This window comes from Bradysia coprophila, unplaced genomic scaffold (assembly GCF_014529535.1).
Source record: "Bradysia coprophila strain Holo2 unplaced genomic scaffold, BU_Bcop_v1 contig_297, whole genome shotgun sequence".
Classification (NCBI taxonomy): domain Eukaryota; kingdom Metazoa; phylum Arthropoda; class Insecta; order Diptera; family Sciaridae; genus Bradysia; species Bradysia coprophila.
Window position 1 is genome coordinate 5002479 of NW_023503555.1, and position 20885 is coordinate 5023363.

The 20885-nt window shown below is 31.6% G+C and overlaps 2 protein-coding genes across 4 annotated transcripts in view; one reads left to right on the forward strand and one right to left on the reverse strand.

The window, feature by feature from the left end:
* Nucleotides 1–28: 28 nt before the first annotated feature.
* LOC119078651 (NADH dehydrogenase [ubiquinone] 1 alpha subcomplex subunit 7-like) lies at nt 29–753 on the forward strand. The gene is made up of 4 exons (XM_037186246.1): nt 29–197; nt 264–352; nt 419–511; nt 569–753. The coding sequence occupies exons 1-4, from the start codon at nt 132–134 to the stop codon at nt 618–620; spliced, it is 300 nt and encodes a 99-aa protein (XP_037042141.1). The 5' UTR covers nt 29–131; the 3' UTR covers nt 621–753.
* A 15955-nt stretch (nt 754–16708) lies between these two features.
* LOC119078414 (sodium/potassium/calcium exchanger Nckx30C) overlaps nt 16709–20885 on the reverse strand; it is a 45693-nt gene continuing 41516 nt past the window's right edge. For all 3 annotated transcript variants that reach the window (XM_037185918.1, XM_037185917.1, XM_037185916.1), the window contains exon 8: nt 16709–20542. In XM_037185918.1, the coding sequence (XP_037041813.1) occupies nt 20302–20542 (241 nt within the window). In that variant the 3' untranslated portion in view covers nt 16709–20301. The remainder of the gene's footprint in view (nt 20543–20885) is intronic.

A 20885-nucleotide genomic window follows, 5' to 3' on the forward strand; every position in this document is an offset into this window, starting at 1 on the left:
AACACTGTTTCTGCTACCAGCACTACACACACTACACATCAGTTGTATTTTGACAGCTCCATTCCTGTGAACAACATTATTTTGCAGTCATTTTCGATCAGATTTGAAGACAAATTTAGTGAAAAATCGCAATGTCTGGAGTAGCTAAACGTGACATTGGACCATTACTGCAAAAATTCCGTGCGTTTCTACTCGGGGTAATGCATCCATCACCGAACAAAGCCCAATCCGCTGTTATGTAATGTTTTGTTGTTCGTTCACAGAGACAACACATAAATAATCTTCGCTTTGAAGATGGTCTGGCTGACCGTACAACACCACCGCCAGAACTTCCCGATGGACCAGCTCATAAGTATGCGATTCTGAACATATTTTTTCTGTCTTTAAATTGACTGATTGCACCCGTATGTTGTTACAGACTATCCGCCAATTATTATGTGAATCGTGATGGTCGTAGGGAAGTAGCTCCACCACAAGTTTTGGCTACACAAAACGCATTGATCGGATCGGGGTAATGCGATGATTGTGCTGCTCTAGTTTCGATTCTGATTTGTTTTTCTATTGTCAGGGAAAGTGTGTCAAAACCGCCAGTACCAGGAGCCGTTTTCCGTTGGGATTGAGCTGATAAGTGATTGGTCGATGGAGTGTGGGAGTTTTGTTTTAGCTCTTACCGAAATGAAATCGTAGTTAATTTTGCTGTGGAACTTACAATTCAGAGCAAATAAATCTGTAAATCTTATTCGACGCTTTTAACGGAAAGCTTTTTCAATCGAAGAACCATACTGCCGTGTTGTTTGTGTGCTTCGAAAAGCTTTCGAAAGCTCTAAGCTTCTTTTGGTTTCCAATTGAAAAAGTGGAATATTTCAGTTGAATAGAAAAGAAACTTAAAGCTCATAAAGGCTCTAGACCATCAGAATTGAATTTTCTTTACTTTTTTCCCTCTGCACTGAGTTCTTCGAATAGTCTGACTAAGTGTCATATTTGCATATTAAATGTACAATCATCACTTCCGACTCATGTTTGGAAAGACTACTATAGCAACAAAACCATTTACTTCTTTCATCTTTTAGTTGCTTTGCTGCGGAACCCTTCGAAGTTCGTCGATGTAGTTCAATTTTGAAATTGTGTTGCCATCACTCAGGGGAGAAATTACAGTGTTATTAGTACCACAGCATCTTAACAGTTGCTGCAAGCCCACACCTTTCCAAATAAATCGACTACTCCAATGACCAAGTTATTCAACTTCGACTTCGCAAATTGATTTATTTTACGTTCACTTCAACGCACTCTACTGTTCAGTGAAAAGAAACAAGCAAAAAGACAAAAAATGTTCCTCGAATTACTAGACTGTCTTTACAACGTAGTTTTGTGAATGTCTGCCAATTCGGGTATGTTAATTTCGAAAAAATTTTGGGAACTTTCTTTACCAACATTTACTAAAAATTTCCCGACTTACCGCAAAAAGTAGATTTCGATAATTTCCAGTAATGGCAGTAAGGAAAAATTCCTAATGACTGTCCTGCTCTCGTAACATTATTTGTTCCGAAAAGTTCTGAAAATATTATTGCGCGCCGCACAAAATCTTATTTTGACATGAATTACACAAATCATCTTCCTAAAGCATTCGTATAAACTAATTCCACTCCAGTGCCAACAGCCTTCGTATAGACTATTGATAATTTTGTTACTAAATTAAAAATCAAATATTTTTTAAAAGTTTACGTTCTTATTCGTAAAAGAATAATTTCCCTAGGGTCGAACGAACGCCCATACGTTCTTATTCGTAAAAAGATAATTTCTATTAGGGTAGAGCAGAACAGATCTACCTCTTTGTAAAAGGATAAAGTCACCAGGGTTGAACAGACCACTTTTACGTTCTTATTCGTAAAAGTAGAAATTCTGTAAGTTTCTAGCAGATCACCTCTACGTGTAGACCTCTACGTGTAGAGGCATAAATTCGCTAGGGGCAATCGAACAACCGTACGTTCTTATTCGTAAAAGGATAAATTCACTAGGGTCGAACGAACATTCAGACGTCTTTATTCGTAAAAGGATAAATTTTATTAAGCTACAGCAAAACATCTCTATGTTCCTCTTCGTAAAAGGATAAATTGTTTATTGAAGTAGGTCTATTATTTTTGATTTTTTGCTTCATTTTGTCAAATCATCTAATGTAATATAAAGAGAAAATACCTAGGGTTGAACAGAACATCTCTACGCTCCTATTAGTAAAAGGAGAAATTCTGTAAGCGTCAATCAAAACACATCTACCTTACTCTCCGTAAAATGATAAACTTCCTAGGGTCGAACAAACACCCAGACGCTCTTATTCGTAACAGGATAAATTTTATTGGGCTACAGCAGAACACCTCCAGACGGAAAATATAAGAACGCCAGGCGACAGTTTCAATGTTTTTTTTTTTTAAATTGAAGGCATACGGAATACAGAAAACAGTTAGGTATTGTTACATGGCGCTTCTTAACTTACTGAAGATTCGATTTCAGTTAACAAATTTCCCAAAAATGCCTCTCAATTTTAGAAATTGACACCGGTGTCGAATAGCATGCTCTGTGTTGTCGTCTGTGTTCGACTTGGGTGCGAATAGTGTATAAGAAGACTATTTGCACTTGGGTGTCAATAGTCTATATGAATGCTATTGGCACTTGAGTGCGATTAGTCTATATGAAGGCTATTGGCACTTGGGTGCGAATAGTCTATATGAAGACTATTGGCACTTGGGTGAAGGCTATTAACATAAAATGTTGTTTATGTTTATTATTGTTTAAATGACAGTTAATGAAATAATCAGAAGTTCGCCTTTATGAAGCGTAGGAACGCCTAAATAATTAACAATTTCTAAAATTGAGAGGCATTTTTGGGAAATTTGTTAACTGAAATCGAATCTTCAGTAAGTTAAGAAGCGCCATGTAACAACACAGTCACGGCAGAGTAAAATAAACCAGGCAGGAGCGGTTCATTTTCGAAACGTCAAATAAGGGACCTAATACACTGTATGAAAATGAACTCGAATGAACACTGACATAAATTGAAAAATTTAATTCGCAAAAAAAATAGAGCTACTAGATTGTTCAGGTCCCTAATCAAACCAGCGCTCCTGCCTGGTTAACTTTACTCTGTCGTGACACAGTGCATGCTAATTGACACCAAACACATTCATTTATTCGGATTTAAATATACGAAATTGTTAAAATTTCTACTAAATTTGAAATTCAAAAATTGAATAAAGATTGATGTCAATAGTAGGTTGTGGTTTCCATTTGGTATTTCGTGCAAGAAGGCCAAGAGGTGTCGATAATAGTATCCAAGTATCAGCGAAATCATAAAACATTGTTTGATACTCGAAACTATATCACAACCTAAACATATTTAATGCAAGGCTTAACACGTAATTTTCATTGCATCTCAGAACTATAGTTCTAACAAAATAACGAATTTAAAGAATTAAAAACTGAGTTGTCAACCGTACACGAAACAAATTAAAATTCAAAAAATTTCGAAATAAATTCGCTAGGCAAGTTCCATGACCTTGTCGAATTGACGTCTCAAGTGTGGTCGAAATTCCAAATTAAAAGCGCGTAATACTTTCTACTTTTTTTAACGTTAACGTACTATACGTTAAAAAAAGCTTCCGAAAATAAATTTAGAGTGGCACAGAGAGCCATGGAACGGAGTATGCTTGGAATTACGCTCAGAGCGCTCAGAGATAGAATAGCAAATCAATGGATTCAACAACAAACAAAAGTCGTTGATGTCATGGAAAGAATAGCATCTTTAAAGTGGAGCTGGGCGGGACATATTGCAAGAAGGTCGGACAAACGTTGGACCAAAAAGATCATGAACTGGAGACCACCTAAAACACGACCTAGAGGTTGACCACCAGAAAGATGGAATAATGTCGTAGTGTTTCAATCGAATAACAAGATATTACAAACGCTATCACAAGGAGCGGTATTATTCTGAATTTTGTATTGCTTGCTAACGATATCAGGGATTGCATTTCAGGCTTTGCAATTTGGTATATCAGGTGATGAAACAAATCTATGATATTCTCTCTCTCTCTCTCTCTTTCTCAATGGGTCTCTATCACAGTGAATAAAGTAAAGTGAAAAATATGACGAATAAAGAGGTAACGAATGCGTTCAAAGACCACATAACGGAAAGCTAGTCGTCTCTCTTCGTCTAGTGCTTTTTCTTTGCGCTATTTTAAATTGGGTAGGTTACCAACATAGGAACATGGTCTGCAGTAAGAAATCGCACATTTTCGTTACATCATGATGCTTTGGAATGGATTAATCGTTAGGTATAAAAAGTTATGTGATATTTGTGGCTTTTCTTATGAGTTGATGGTACGTAAAACTTCACACTTGTGACGTAGGGTGCAACATTTTGATACATTTTTTTGCCTTTTTAAGACCTGATACAGTCGATTCAGAATAGACCTTGCAACTGATATTTTTGTTTTTAAGTTCGAATTTTCCGTGCGCACTCTTATGAAGCGAAACTCCGGTACCTAGTGCCATCTTAGGCATTTTTCTCCTAGAAGCGTAAACCAGAAAGTTATTAAATTTTCATGATAATTACTGCTGGGAGCTGTGGCTACAACGTGCTGTAATTTAACTTTCAACTACGGAGAAAAGATTTTGCTGAAATTTAAATTACAGCACGTTGCAGCCACAGCCCCAAGCAGTGAGTATCATGAAAATTTAGTAACTCCCTGGTTTACACTTCTAGAAGAAAAATACCTAAGATGTCACTAGATACCAAAATTTCGTCTCAAATGAGTGCGCACGGAAATTTCGAACTTTAAAACAAAATTATCAGTTGCATGATAATCAACGGTCAATTCTGGATCAATAATATCACAAATGCTACAGAGAAACTTTCACCAGGAAGTTGAAAAACTGGTTGGAAAATATGGGGATTTTGAAAAAGTATTCGCACAATTTCACATTTACTTATTGATTAAATCTAATCAAAGATTGTTTAGATTTTAATAGATGTTTTCAAAGTCTTTGCCCAACATGGTTTTTTCGAGAGCGAGGATTGGGAAAAAAAGGTGGTCCATTCGATCGCAGCCAGCCTCGTCGGTCAACCAGCTCAATCTAATCCTGGTAGGGATATAGACTTTGACGCTGGCATAGCAAAGCGCACAAGGTATTATTGTCTTTTAAAACCAACACGAATTAACAATCGATCAACTTAAATCGAATCTTTTGAAAATGGTCTCGACGAAATGGATCCAATAAACTCGAAATGAGATTTATGCATGGATCGGTTTAGGTCCCTAGATCTGAAAACCGATGTCAAAATACATTTACAACCTGTCCGGTCGGCAGTGACGTTCAATAGTCGAAACTTTGGGTTTATGTACGACGTAAAAACTTGTACATAAACCCAAACAAATTATGCTTTACATAACAAGAAGAACAACCTTGTAAACCATCTAAAACTTATAAAAATTGTTTGGGCATTCCAAGGGATTTCGTCTTATGAGGAAGTGAAAATCTACTATTCCTAGGAAATTCCAACAGAAGCAAAAGTTTGCTGTCAGAGCGAAGCGAGGTGAACACATAATTTTACATCACCGTTTTTACTATTTTTAAAAATCAGTTGCAAATAAACTCTTGTTAGCCCCAAAACAGGAGGTGAGAAAATAAAAATTTTCTCATCTGAACTGTCAACAAAATGTCATCTTCTCATTTTAGTGGAAAAAATAGTGTTAGAGTGAAAAGGGTGTTTGTACATTTAATTTGAGAAATATTTCTGTTTTTTCTCCTATAATAATGGCGACAATTTAGCTGACCAGTAAACCCTAATATCATTGTTTAGTTTAGACCCAATTATATTCCTAGCTGGATTAAAATATAATCCCAAAAGAATTACAATTACGATATTTAATACGAAGTGACTAATCGCACCCGGGTGCAATTAGCTGAACAACACAGCAGATGTTATTCGCACTGGGGTGCGATTAGCCAGACAACACAGTAGATGCTATTCGCACCCGGATTAAAATTTTAATCTCTGATGAGACAGGATCGTAAAGTTTCTTACCTTTTGGGAACATATGCACCAAAGGGAACGCAGTATGAATAAGAACCAACATCTTTTTTTTAATATTTTAGTTTTATATTGTCTGCATAATTTCAAATTAATAATTTCAATTTTTCATTTTTTCTTGTTTTTAATTTTCATTTGTTTAAAGTAAATCGTTTTTAGTTTTCATTTTTGTTGTTGTTTTATTTCATTGTTTCGGGGGAAAATATAGATTTTTTTCTGTTTGTTTAATAGGAATTACACTTTACGAGAATGCCATTTTATTCGGGTTCGAATTGACGTTTTTATTATTCATTTATTTTCGTTCAAAATTCAAAATTAACAATGTTTTTTTCTGTATAACTCTATTAAGTGTAAACAAGAGATGAAGTTAACATTTTTAGTATATATAGGGAGAAAAATCGATAAAACTGATTAAGAATTTCACGTTCTTTACGGTTTGTTTTGACTTGGATATATTCGTTAAATTATTACCACACCTCAATCTCAACGACAACTGTAATATTTTGAAAAAGATTTGCTTTTGTGTTTCTAACAATTTTTTTTATTGGTTGTTTTTAAATAATTTGCTTTAACATATATTGTTTTTGATGTCTTTTGTAGTTTTAATTTTGTTGTTGTTTTCGGTTTGGGTTTTATTATTTACTGCAACAATTAACTTAAAAATAACGTCGGTCTCTGCTTCAATTTTATTACTTTTTTTTGTATCTTTTCCTCTTTTTTATATAATAAATTTAGTTGTGGTTTTATACTTTTCTTCGATTATTTACATGTGTCTTTTATACTATTTGATTAACATTTAATAAATAGTATATGTACATCATCAAAACATTTCATTTCAGTTGGTTTTTTTTTGTTTTTTTTTTTGTCTAACGTTCATTTTATGTGCAAATGAAAAATGATTCTTTTTTGTATTCAACGTAAACTTAACAAATCAATTATTTTTTTTTTACTTTTATTTATACTTTTTCTTTAGTCTCTATAACATTTAGATGAAATTATTTTTTTATATATGTTGTCTTATAATTTGTTGTTGTTTTTCTCTATTCCCCTTCCATTTCCTTTTTTTTTCTATCAGTTAACAACCAGGTTTTAAGTTAAATATTTTATTTATTTTTTCCTTTTACAATAAAAATCTTTCTCTGATATGTTCAAAACATAGAATTTATAAGTCCAATTAAATTGTTTTGTTTTGTTTTTTAATTAGTTAATGAGGTGTCTCCTTAAAAATAATTATTCATTTCCACACATTTTTGTGTTTCTTTTTGTCTTTTTTTTTACATTAACATCAATCAAGAAATTATTTACAAAATTTTGTTTGCCTCACTGATATAATGTAAAATATAATTTTTGAATTTTACAAACCAAAATCGAAAAAAATCCAATTCCATTTAAAAGTCTAATTCTTATCTGAAAAGAGCTCTAGTGTGATAGTAGTAGTAAGTATTATGTAGTAGTCGTAGTAAATAATACATTTCTCTATTTTTAACATTTAGTTCTTTTATTTAAATCACAGACTATAAAGTTCGGGCATTTTATTTCAACAAAATTAAAGCAGTGTATTGATGTCATGAATAAGCCTTTCAATTTGTACTCCATACCATCTCTCCCCCCACACAATGTACATATACATTTGGAAGCTATGAAAAGAAAACTAGAAAACGGTCCGCACAAAATGAAAATCGTCGCCAGGCCAGCGCGATATCGAAGGTCAGTCACTGCTTGTGCTCCATCGAGGTGTAAGTGGTTGAAAGTTAGCTTGAGATGAAAATTTAATTCTGAAAAATTCCGAGAATTTCGAAAACTTCTCCAATTACTCCAATTTATCCTGACAATTCCGATAAATTCAGAATTCTTTTCTCCGAATTTTATCAGAATTGTTCAGAACTTTCAGTTCCCAATAAGCTCCATGGAAATCAGCTGAAAATGTTACAAGGAATTAAAATTTTCGACCGTATTTCTAGCCTTGTGCTGTCTTCAACTGAACACGAAACCGACTTCGGCTGGCCTGATCATAACACGCCTTTGTATCGTAATACCGAAATTCAAAATAAATTAAATCACAGAAGTGAAAAAATCTACTTTAACTACTGGCGCTAACTTCGATGATCCGGCTGAAAGTACTCAACGTACACTGCCTTGGAATTTTTATCCATTGTAATCCAAAGATCGTTTGAATGTCCAACAAATTAAAAACAATCATCTGCCTGTTTCGGTTTATAACACTAGTTTAGGTTACTGAATCTTTCAGAAGAGATAAATGATCAATATTTATTGTTAGATAGCTGTCGTAAGGAAGTATTTCCAACTTTCTTCTTTTCTGGGCTTCTGGTGATGTTTCCGCCGTGTAACAATGACAAATTTTCTGTGAAATTTTCGATGATAATTCAAAGTTACACATAAATGATGATCGAAATTTGTTAGTCAACCACATTATTTGCTTAAAAAAATCAGTGAAACAGTATCCACAGAATTATTGAGCCAATTTTCTAGGTAACTCGAATCCAACGTTACGAATTTGTGTAAGGTTTATAAGCAAAATTTATCCAAAACATTATCTGCATTACAATGAATAACAAATGAAGTGACATAGAGTCATTAAGAACATGAACCATCGTATCGTACAACTTTTCTTATTATTTAATGTCGGCAACAAAAGTTTGATGAATGAAACTTTCGAAATGGAACAATTTTTCGGGAAATTAAAGTTTTTCAAGTCTTTTGTGTTAAATTTCACATAAATATTACAGTTGAGTGTGTGTTTCACACTTCCACTTCCGTTATCATGCCCCTTGTCTATTTATTAAATATTACAAATTTCTTTCATCAGTTTAAATTAATTGGATAGAGGAAATTCATTCACAAGTTGTTCAACAAATTGCTCGGTAATAATTCTTAAGGGGGGTAATATGCATTTTATATCAATTAGGAAAGAGAATTTAATAATCAGATCCAGACGCTTCATTAAAGAATTAAGAAAATGGGAAAAACTTTTTATTTTCTTGTTCAAGTTTTTTAATGAAAATTTTTTTGTTTGTTTCATTAAATGTTTTTTTTTTTGCTTATTCTTCACTTATACGATTTTCTTGTGTTACCTACATAACTAGTTAACATTATTATAATTTACTTGTCTCGTTGTTTATATATCTTCTAGATTTTCATTTTTTTTGTAGTTTTCTTTATTTTTCTTTTTCAAGTTTTGAGTAATTTTTTTGTGGAATTTTCTTGTCCTTTTTGTTTAAAACATTCTCTAAACTAATAACCTTTCTAAATGGTTAACCACTTGCTAGACTTAAGACTTTTTTTTTTCATTTATATATATTGACAAAAAACGAAATTACATAAAAAAAGGAGAGAACATTTTACAGATGTGGGTGTGTTTTTCATTGGTCATAACAATTTTCGATTTTGTTGGGTGTATGATTTGCATGGATATTATGAGACAACAGTTGATGTTCTACCTTTTCCTCTCTTACCATTGGATTGTGTGTGATCACTGTATGAATTGCCAGTGATTATGTCTCTATCCTATGTTTCAGTGGGTACATTAAGTTTCCCCCACACAGGATACACGGTTCATATAATTCTATTATTTGCGATTCTATTGTTATATTATTCACATGAAGGACAACTTCATGACTGCACTGTACATAATCACAGGTAATTGACATACTGTGGTCCACCGCAGTGTAGACCGACATCCTGCGTGCACGTCAGTCCCTCATAATACCAAGGTTTAAGGCCTAGGCTGTGTTATTACATTATACCTAAGACAAGAAATGCTTCTTCCAGCAATGACGTTTTCTGAGCGCTAAAATGTCAGCAGCTCGATTAGCCGTGATGTGTATATCTGCCTCATACAATCCAGATCAAATTTGATTCTGTAGTGAAAATTTCGTGCCTCAGGTACAATCAAATGAAAATATTTTAGAGAGTTCAGCGTTTACGACCATAAGACTATAAATCATCAAGTTACATTGACCTGAACCCAGTGACTATTTTCGTGATAACATTTCCTCAATTTTCCCAAAACATTTCCCACATTTTCCTAATTTTTCATATTTTTGCGAAAACATTTTCGTGAAAATTGGGAAAATTTTGAGCAAAGGTGGGAAAGCGTAGGAAACGATAGTAAAAAATAATAAAACGTTTTCTCAAAAATAGACCATCATAGAACATGAACAGGCGCACTGAACGTGATGTGACATGTATCCTGGTTGATTTGATTTTGGCCTGAACTGAACTGAATCCGCAATCAGGTTAAACCATTACAGATTTCAGATTTACATGAAAAATTATATGATAATTGACCTTCAGGCTCGCCTTCAATAGCTTCCTCTGTTCTGGCCAGGTTCTCATTTCCAGGAACATGAGGTCAGTCACTTTCAGGTCAGGAACTTGAAACGAATCTCAGTCGATAAGTTAACCCTTTTTAAATTTTCATCATATGCGACCTCATATCCTATCCTAGCATAACAATACAACAACATTTTTCGTGTTAGGTCTCGTAATAAGGTGGCTTCAAACTGTGTACGGCCCTATGAGGGACTGATAGGCAGATAGGCTCTGGGCTCTGGATTTTTTAATCTTCTGTGTTGTGACTGTTGATGGTGACTGAATACCGAATGATTACGATTTTGTCTGATAAAATAAATGTGATTTTTCGTAAAATTGTATGATTTAGACACTAAGTTTTTGTTTGTACAAATTCACAGTGTTGAGAATGTGATTTATACTAGATTTTGATAAAGTTTCCTTTTCAGTGAATGGAGGAGAAATTCAACATATTTATATAAAAAACCAGACAAAATTTCATTAAATTTAATTTTATACCAATTTTATTTTCATTAATTAATATTAACTTATGCTTCTCCGTCTACTACTTCTTTTTCTTTAATAAATATGTCTATACATTTCTCTGTTAACTATTTTCATTTTATTTTATTTTTGTTTCAATCGTTTAAGATCACAAGTTTGTGCCAATGGTATTCTCTAAGCCTATATGTACTGTTATATCGGTTTTCATTTATATTTAAACTTTTTTTTAGCACAATTAATAAATTACCGTTGTAATAATTCAAAAAAATGTCATCAATATATATCAAAAAACGAAAACCAAAAACCGGAACGAAAATCTGTTTTATTTTCCATTTTTTTTATTTTAAAAAGCTATTTTCACTAAATAAATGAACACCTTTGATTGTGTGCCTAATGTTTATTTGTTTTTTTTTCTTTATTTTGCTTTAAAAACAAATCAAAAAACTTTTTTATTTCTTCTTCTTCTTCATTTTCATGTTTTTTTTGCAAATATATTTTTTAATATTGTAAAAGCGTTTCATTTAAGGACGATTATGTATTTTTTCACAATAATATCTTTTTTCTCATAGAATTTTTATCTAGAAGTTTATATATAGAGCGTTTAGCGACAGTTTTTTTTTAATTTAATTTTTTTTTATTTTAAAGAAAAATCATTACTGCAGAAGGGAGGATATTAATAGACGAAATTTTATTTAAGACGCAGATGTGAGGGAGTTGACATGTAGGATAGAAAGAAGTGGTTATTGTAAATTAGGCAGATGTCCTTTCTTATAATTCCGAGTGGTCACCAACTGCTCAAAATTGTGTAACACCATTTGTTCATAACTTCGAGACGTTTATTGAACGGTAAACATATATTTTTCTCATAAAATGACTATTTTTGAGAAATATTTTCCAATATTTTCTTGAATTTTCAAAAATTTTCATAGATTTTCCCTTATTCTTGGGAAAAGCTAGAAAAATTTGCGAAAACTACAAAGATAATGAGAGAAAACTTTTACTAAAAAGTAGTAAAAATAGTCCTGACTCCTTCGTATGACACTTTCTCATAGTGGTGTGACACCATTTTCTTGGTCGGTAATCTCTCGTTTCATTCAGTTGTTTTTACGAGTTGCGGGCAGTACATTTCTTTGCGATTCTTCATTCCTAAATATCGAAGCTGGTCTTAAAACGAAAAATTTATTTTATCTCTCGGCACAATGAGTCTAGTACTTCTTCTAAAGCAATCTTTTTGGAGTGAGATGACTCAACATGTCCCGAAAGCACAAATAGAGTTGGCGGTTAAAGGTCTCGTATTCAACACAGTTTTTACACTCATTGCGAAATTATCTGACCTTGTCTTGCTTTAAACCTTTAAAGACGTTTTATTCGATTGTGATGAATTTGACCATGTGCGTTAGTAGGTACTATGATACAGTTGCTACCTGGATATCCCCGATAATAACTAGTTCCGAAATTAGTTATCTGTTCTGCTCTGCAAGACAGAACCCCGTTAAATAGTCAACTCTCAACGTAGCGTTAGAGATCAAGTTTTTTGTTTGTTTGTCGAAGCCGAATATTATTTTATTCAAATTTAGTTAGGTTGACATGCCATTAAATGATTGAAGCTAAGAAACAATATGAAGAGATGAACCTGAGAAAATTAGAAAATCGTTCGTTGAGCATATTCTATGTGAATTGTTAGTAACGTGTTAGGATTTGCATCGAAAATTGGAGCAAAGAAGATATTCCATTTACATTGTGACAAGATGACGTTATAGTGACACATTTAGAAACGGCAACCGGCTAGTCATCTGTTACCACAAACGTCGTTGACTGAAATAAGCGATGAACTCTGACGGTTAGTGTTCTGTTTGTATTTCAAAATGTATGTTAAAATGAATGAAGTAATAGATTTTATCTAACACATACAAATACTTTCAACAAGAGAAGTAATAGATTCAGTTAGTAAATTTTCATACAGTAGCCGTTTTCGGAAAGTTAATTGAGTGGTGAAATATGTAGGTGAAGCGAAACGAAGCTACTTCTGAAATGGCTGAGGCGGACTGTCCAGTCTTCGAACTGAATTCTTAATTTTCATTTCACTTCGAACAGTGAAAATAATTTTTTCTCTTTTAAAAATATTTCAAAAAATTTTATGAACGGACGATGTTCGAATCTTATTACACGTTGCTGTTATTTTTTTGAACTCACATTAAACGCCAACATTTTGTTTCATCAAAATAAAATCAATCGAAATCAAAATGCTGAATTTTCACATAATTTTGAAGGATGGATACAAATCATTTTGGTTGTTATCTGGAAATTTATGCTGTCTCTACCATAATATAATTTGCATAAATTTACGTTTTTCATTTAAATTTTTATTTATAAATTATTTTTTTTACAATTTTTTGTTTGTTTTGTTTGTTTATTCATTTATTTATTGCTTTGTATATTTAGGGAAAAATTTATTACAAACCGTGCGCAATCACTTTCAAATTGCATTGAATATGCTCGTGTTAATAATAATATTTCCAACAAGGGCACACACAATTAATAGACACAGCACAAAAAAGCGGAATTTCTTTTTGTTACTTTACATTTTTTGGGTTTTTTTTTAAATTTTCTTTGCCATTTTATTTACATGTATTGGACACTTTGTAAATAAATCTTTCCACAAAATTGACTTACTCACTAAATTTAAGTTTCACTTTCTTTGTAAAATTAATCCCGTAAAGTAAACTCACGACAAAAGAAAAAGAAAAAAAAATGGTTGCATTATCCGTGTTGCTACCATCCTTTAAAAAAAACAATTTTAATATGGAAATTTTAACTTAATTCATAAAGATTTTAGTTGTTTTGTTGTTTTTGCATTAAATTTTTAGCGATCAAATTTCTGCAAATATATGAACATATATTTACACACAACTTACCGTTAGTACACTAAAATTTACAATTGTCTCTCTCTGGTAAATCTAAGAATTAATTTATTTTTGTTTGTTTCTTTTTAATCCGTAGTTTTTGTTCCGTTAATTAAAAAAAACAATTTTCCACACTATGTATAAGTATAAATTACAGGGAATTGTTTCGATCAGAGCGTTATTTTGGTTTGTCTAATTTACTTTCAAATCTATCAAATCTAGAGGACGAACAAAAATGATAATAAAAAATTGGAAGTTTCGCAGGTTTGAAGGTAATCTACCAAATATTTTCTTCTTCTTCATTTTGTGTTTGTTTTTTCGTCGCATTTAATTTTTTACAATTTTGCGTTTTATTCTGTTTTTCGCATTAAAATAATTATTTTCTTGTGAAACCTTTCAAAGAATAGTCAATGTGGTGGTGCAACTATTTTCGAAATGATTATGTGAGTTGTTAGTCGTTTTGGTATTGTAGCGCTTACGTTTTGGCCCAATGTCATTATTTTCAAGACACGAGTAGTAGAAGTAGAAGAAGTGGACAGGATTCATTTTATTTCGATCGTGCAGAAGGTAACATAACTTATCAGCTGATCAAATGGGAAGAAGATTTATCAAATATTTTTGATCCAATTGTGATTGAATTAAAGAAAACGAGATCAGGCAGATAAGCTAATAAAGTAGATAGAATAGAAGGTGAATCAGAGAAAAATTAAGTTGTTATTGACAATCTAGACAAGTAAGTGGAGATATGTGGGACACAAATTTTATCTAGTTCTAGAGAATTTACCCTTTCTTCAACTAACAGAATAGCTTTCTGAGTCTGAATTTTTTGCATTTAGACATTCATCCAAAAAATGTTGACACTTAGAGATCATGTACATCGTTAATTTCTTTTAAATCTAAAGCGAATCGGATTATTGCTAATGGGTTTCATCGTCGCATTCAAAGATTTTTTGTGTCTGCATTCGTTTTTCAAAATTAGGATCGTTTCTGAGCTACTTGTTCTACAATGGATTCGATCGATTTTGCATACTGAAATTTACAATTTTACGAAAAGCACAATATCGTATTTTCCGCTGCACTCGACGCCGCACACGGCCTGCGAACTGAAATATACTATACAAACTCCTGCACTTTATCCGGTCTTAGTTTCCTTTACTCAACTCTACTCAGTCCAGTGATATTTCGTAGACTTGAAAATTTATTTCATTTCACAAGTCGCCCGTCAACTCTAAACGAAAACACCCCTACTTCGTGCTTTTCTTAGGAAAATCTAATACTTCGAGGTGGAAATCATCTGACTAGCAACGCTTCAGTCACTAAACTACTAGTTCTTTGGAACTCTTCTTTGAACGGACACTCGGTAAATTTCACTGAAATTCAGAATTTGCAACACTTACGTTTTTATCAGCTGGTGTTCATGGTATTGTTTACACCAGTAGTGTTTATTTACTCATACAACATAAATGTGAGTGAGTAAACCGACAAATACGTTATTGTTGTAAATTGTGCACTCTCGTCAAATTTACCAATTGATTGACTATTTTCATTTTTTTCCGTTTGCCCTTCGTGCTCCCCACTCCATGAACATACACCATGACCAACAACTCAAAATCAGACTAATGAAATGATATTTATCTGAATTGGTCAGTTTTTTCTCCTTTTCTTTTATACTAAAAGAAGTCGAAGAACAAAAACAATTCTACATGAATGAACCGAAACGTTCGAAATAGATTTTGACAAGGTGGAAAACTAGCACAAAAATTCTAAATCACATCACAAACCGATGACAAAACTCTTGTGTTTGTATTTTTAGTCTATAAAAATTAAAAATTAATTATTTTTTTTTCGTTAAGCGTTTTCTTTTTGTGAGACAATTATTTTTGTTTATTTTTTGTTCAATGTGTTTCTCCAGCTGGTATATAAGTATGTATCTCTGCTCATCGGGTTTTTGTTGAACAGAGTGATATCGTATTAATATTCAGTTTGTCAAATCAATCAATATAATTAATTGGATTCGTTTTAATTAATTAATTAATTTCCGTATGTTTTTTTCAAAAAGAAAAAAAAACGAAAAATTTATTTTTATAATAAAGAAGCGTAATTATGTATTCTCATTTTTCATTGTTAATAATGTTTTTGTTCTCTCATTCATTCATTATTTTAATTATTATTCAATATAATTTAATAACAGTAACATTGATAATAATTGTCTTCCGGTGTTATATATTACCATAATAATAATAATTTTTTTGTTTGTTTTCATTTTTAAATTTAATTTCTTTTAATTTATTTATTTTTCATAAAAACTAATTTTTTTTCTTCTTTTTATTTAAAAATTAACAATTTTCTATCTTCTCAGTTTAAATCTTCTTCACTTTGTTTTATATAATTGGTTTTTTTCTTCATATTTTTCATTTATGTATATACTTTAAAAATGCTAAAAAATTATTTGTACTTGCAAAATCTTTGCGTTATTATTATACTATCAAAATGCGTTTTTTTTATTCAAATAAACTGCTCGTTTTTAATAATAAATTTTCTTCCTTTTTTTCAAATTAATTTTTATTCATTTAACTTCATCTGCATTGGATTTTCTTTCTCTTAATTATTTTCAACTCATTTTTTGCTATTACTTGTCGAACCATTTTTGTTTTTTTATTTAAATTGTTTAATATAATACGCGGCTTCTCGTATAAGTTACAAAAAATCAAAATTTTAATTCACCTAGAAAGAAAAGAGACTACGGTGTGTATGTGGTGTATTGTGTTGTATTTCTTTTTTTTCGTTACCTATTCATCAGTTTATGTTTTCATTTTTATTTTTTTTATTTAAAATTGTTTTTATTTCTTATTTTCATTTCTTTTTATTATTTTTTTATTCATTTTAATTTACGTTTTTTTTTCTTTCTTTTTTTTTAAACTAAAATACGATATGTACTTCCGAAAGATTTTTGTTTAAATTTTAATATTTCGAAGAAGGATTTTTTATATAGTGTCCTTATAAGTTAAAGATTTTCTTTTTCTTTTCTTGTTAAAATGTAATTAAAGTCATTAATGGAATTCATATATTGCAAGCGAGAATCTCTATATATGTTTTCAATCAATATACACAACATTCAATTGTCGGTCGTATCCAGGGTTTTTCTTTTAAATTTATAATTTTATCAATTAATAAAAACTTTTATAATAAATTCAACCAAATTATCACAAAAAACATTTTCCTTTTATTATGCTCTCCGGATGGGAACAACATAATAAAAATCAACAAACGATATGCATTAGGAGAAGATTTTTTTTTAATTTTAATTTTTTTTTAGTTTTCAATTTAACAACTTTTTAATGAACTTCTCTCATATTAAAATGCTAAATTCTTTTCGTCAACGATATACATTGTATCTAACGCATATTATATATGAATCTCCAGCGCTTTTACTAACAAATAGTTTTTTTTTGTTTTGTTTCAGTGTTGTAATAAAATAAGTGATTTTCAATATTACCACTTCGCAATTATATAGGCCGAAATTGTGCAACTCCAAACTTTAAAAATTCGCGGGAAAATACACTCACCTCAAAATACTTAGTAATATTCATACGAATCTATGTTTTTCTTAGTCCCACACGTTCCACTCGTTTCGTTTGTATGATTCCCTTTATGAGCGCACGCTTAGAGTGACGCGACTGGCACAATGTGAAACCATTGAAACAGAGTGAAACTGTTGGAATTTAAGAAAACCAACTAAAGACATGAAATTATTGCTAACTATTTTGAGGTGAGTGTACAGTTAATGTTAACCAAATTTGTCTCTCAATTTGCTTCAGTTGGCTACCAGTTATAACAGTCATTCAATCACACTGCTTTTGAGTGACTTAACAGTATTACACTACCATTCGCATCTGTGTGGCTATGCAACCCGTATGATGGCACATTGTATGAGTGGATCAATTGGTAGACAAGCTGAATGAAATGTAAACACATATTTGGTTGACATTAACTGTAATTTCTTTTTGTAAAAAAGGGAAAATTATTTAAGAGGCAAAATTTGTCATTTTTATTTTAATCATTTACAATGCAACCAGATTTCATCATTTCGATAATAAAACATTTAACGATTACCGTGCACTATGGACTACTTCTTTTACGGTTGAGGGGTGGAGAAAGAAGAATTTGAAAATATCTAAAGCTCCCCGTCATTCATTTTTTTTACTCGTCTTCGGTTTCTCTCCATTCTTTAAAGCGATGATTGATGCCTTCCAAATAGAAAAAAAAGCAACCAGAAAAGACTTCTGTTTTTGATAATAGCACTTGATATTCATCGTATGTATGTTGTTGGATGGTGTATGGTGTATGTATAAACACAACACGTTCCATCCAATATTATGATGCTTTTTTTCTCTCCAAAATCCAGATGGATTTGATGCTTTTTATATCCGTTTTCAAGTTTGGCTATTCATTTAGGGTTACGTTCTTTATTATTTAAATGTGAAATTGGATTTTAGGGTTTTAAATATGACGAATAATGCAGAGCATTCAAAGCCTCTCTATGTTGAAAATTTTGGTGTTTGCGTGAGATTTTGATGGCTCTAGTGTTCCATGGATTATGCATATATACAAAGACGACTCATCCAACAATGCACACTACAATGTTCAATAAAGCTTAAAGCTTAGTGATCGAATAAAAGTGGGAGATGAATGTCTCAACGGAAACGATGCTGTAATTATGACTGTGTAACTTTTTACAACCAGCAATTTTTTAATGCGTCAAATGGAACGATGAAAAATTTCGATTCTCAAATAGATTAATGGCTAGTAATCTGTTATCGGCAACGGCAACAACAATGTAATCAATGACCACTGGATATAAATGTCTTAACGTAGTATGATAAAACGAATGAAGTAATAGATTTCGCATACCGACAAACAAACGAATTAACAGATTTGAATGATTGAATCGCTCAGCAGATATTGATTGAAAAACTAATTACCTTGCCGGACGCCTGAGATCTCGCGCTATACACAGGCATTTTGTTTGATCAAAATCCGTCGCGTAAAAATATCATTTTCTTCCAGGTGGGAGTAGCCCTATAGTGATGGCTTTGTCAGCCGTTGGTTGACATTTCAACAAATTTAAAGACATTGCACGTCGTATCTTTAGACGAATCAGAAAGCCCAAGCCGCTTGGGTATGTGAGGCTTATGAAGGTTTTTAAAAAAAACTTTCATTTGTGCAAAGTCTTACTTTAAGTTAGTCTTAGTTAGACACGACATTTATGAGTAGTTTACGGATCGAAACGGTTTCTGACTGCCAATAAACATTCGTTTAAAATAAATAATGATTTGCCTCTTAAAGCAGACACAAAGAAAACTTTTCTACACTTTTTTCATTCGTCTCTTCTTTCAATCATCTTCACAACAAAGGAAAAACGAATTTCTCAACAAAACGGAAGGTGATACAACTAGCGGAGCGTTTTCAAATCGATCTGATCATTTTTAAAGTTTTGTTAATTTTTTTCATATTTCTTTTTCTGTCTGTCTCGTCTTCGTCGTCGGTTTGTATATAATGTTATTGGTAGAGTATAAGAATATATAAGTTTAAGGATTAAATTTCTAGAGTTAAAGATTTGGTTTTTTTTTCTTGTTTAAATTACGTTTTTTTAATTATAATGATAAAATTGTATATAGGGTTTTGTTTTAAATATTTTTTTTCTTTAAATTTAATAATTTTTTATTTCAAAATGGAAAGTGTTCTTAGTTAAAGTTTTTTTTTTTGTTTATTTAGAGTTTTTTTTTCATTATTTCTTTCATTCGTCTACAAGATCTCTATCGAAAATTTTGTGTTTCTTTATTTCGTTTCATATCTGAAGTTCATAGTTGAGTTCTTCTCCATCCAATTTGACTAATTTTTTTCCTTTAATGTTTCAAGGTCCTTTACACTTAATTAAAAATTAACATTTTATACGTGTACGTGTATGTATAATTATATGTTTACATAATGCTTCGGTTTTCCTTTTTTTTGTTAGATTTTCATTTTCGCTGTTGGTTTGCTGTTGTTCAGGAATACACAATCTTAGTTATTTATAATTCGGATCATCGGATAAAACGAATTTAATAATAAAATCCTCAACCTCAGTAGAGGATCCTATTTACTTTTAAATGCTACCTTAATTCGTCGATTTATATACTGAGTTGTTTTGGTTTTTTTTTCCCTTTACACTTTGTTTTTAATATATATTATGTCGATTTGGTTTTGCTTTTTATTAAGTTACTCCTTATTACAATAAACTTGTTTTTAATTCATTTGTAAAGCCAACAAAAATCTTAAATATTTCGTAGTGGTTTTGTGTGTCTGTTTTTAAATGAATTAATACAAAAACCGATTAATCGTCCACCCCGTTTGGATACGGAGAGACCATCCGGTACAGAAACGGTAACAATAAAACATTATTTTTTCTCTCTAGTAAGTAATCGAACTATCTAACAAAAAATTTGGTAACCAAGACTTTCCTTATACCGGACAAATTATATATTTATATTCAAACATAAGTGAAACGGCAACGAATACAAAATATAGCAAAAACATCGTTAGGCCTAAACCTTTGTTCATACGCCATCGAAAACAAGCGATTGATAGTACAACGAATATCAGCATCATAAATAATATTGCAATGGAGCATACCATGCCTTTGGAATTCACTTTTACTGATTCACCATAAATAATTCCATACAGCAACCATGGTACAGGTAATCTGAATAATAAATAATCGGATTTTATACACATTTATATAATCACTCTATCTCTCTCTATTCAAACAATATATATTTTCTATATCGATCGATGGAATGTAATTATTTAATATTTTTCTTTGGAGGGGGAGGAATGGGAAGGGAGAGGAGGTTTTTTTTTATTATTGCCACGAAAATATGGCAACACATAAATCATGGACTTTTCGTGGACTATTGTTTCTGATTTACTAAAGCTTAATAATTGTGTGTTGTTGTTACTACTGGTGTATGGGATTTCGTAATGGGAAATATATTTTTTTTACTGAAGACACAGGTAACCTTTGGCAATACGGAATGTGGCGAACA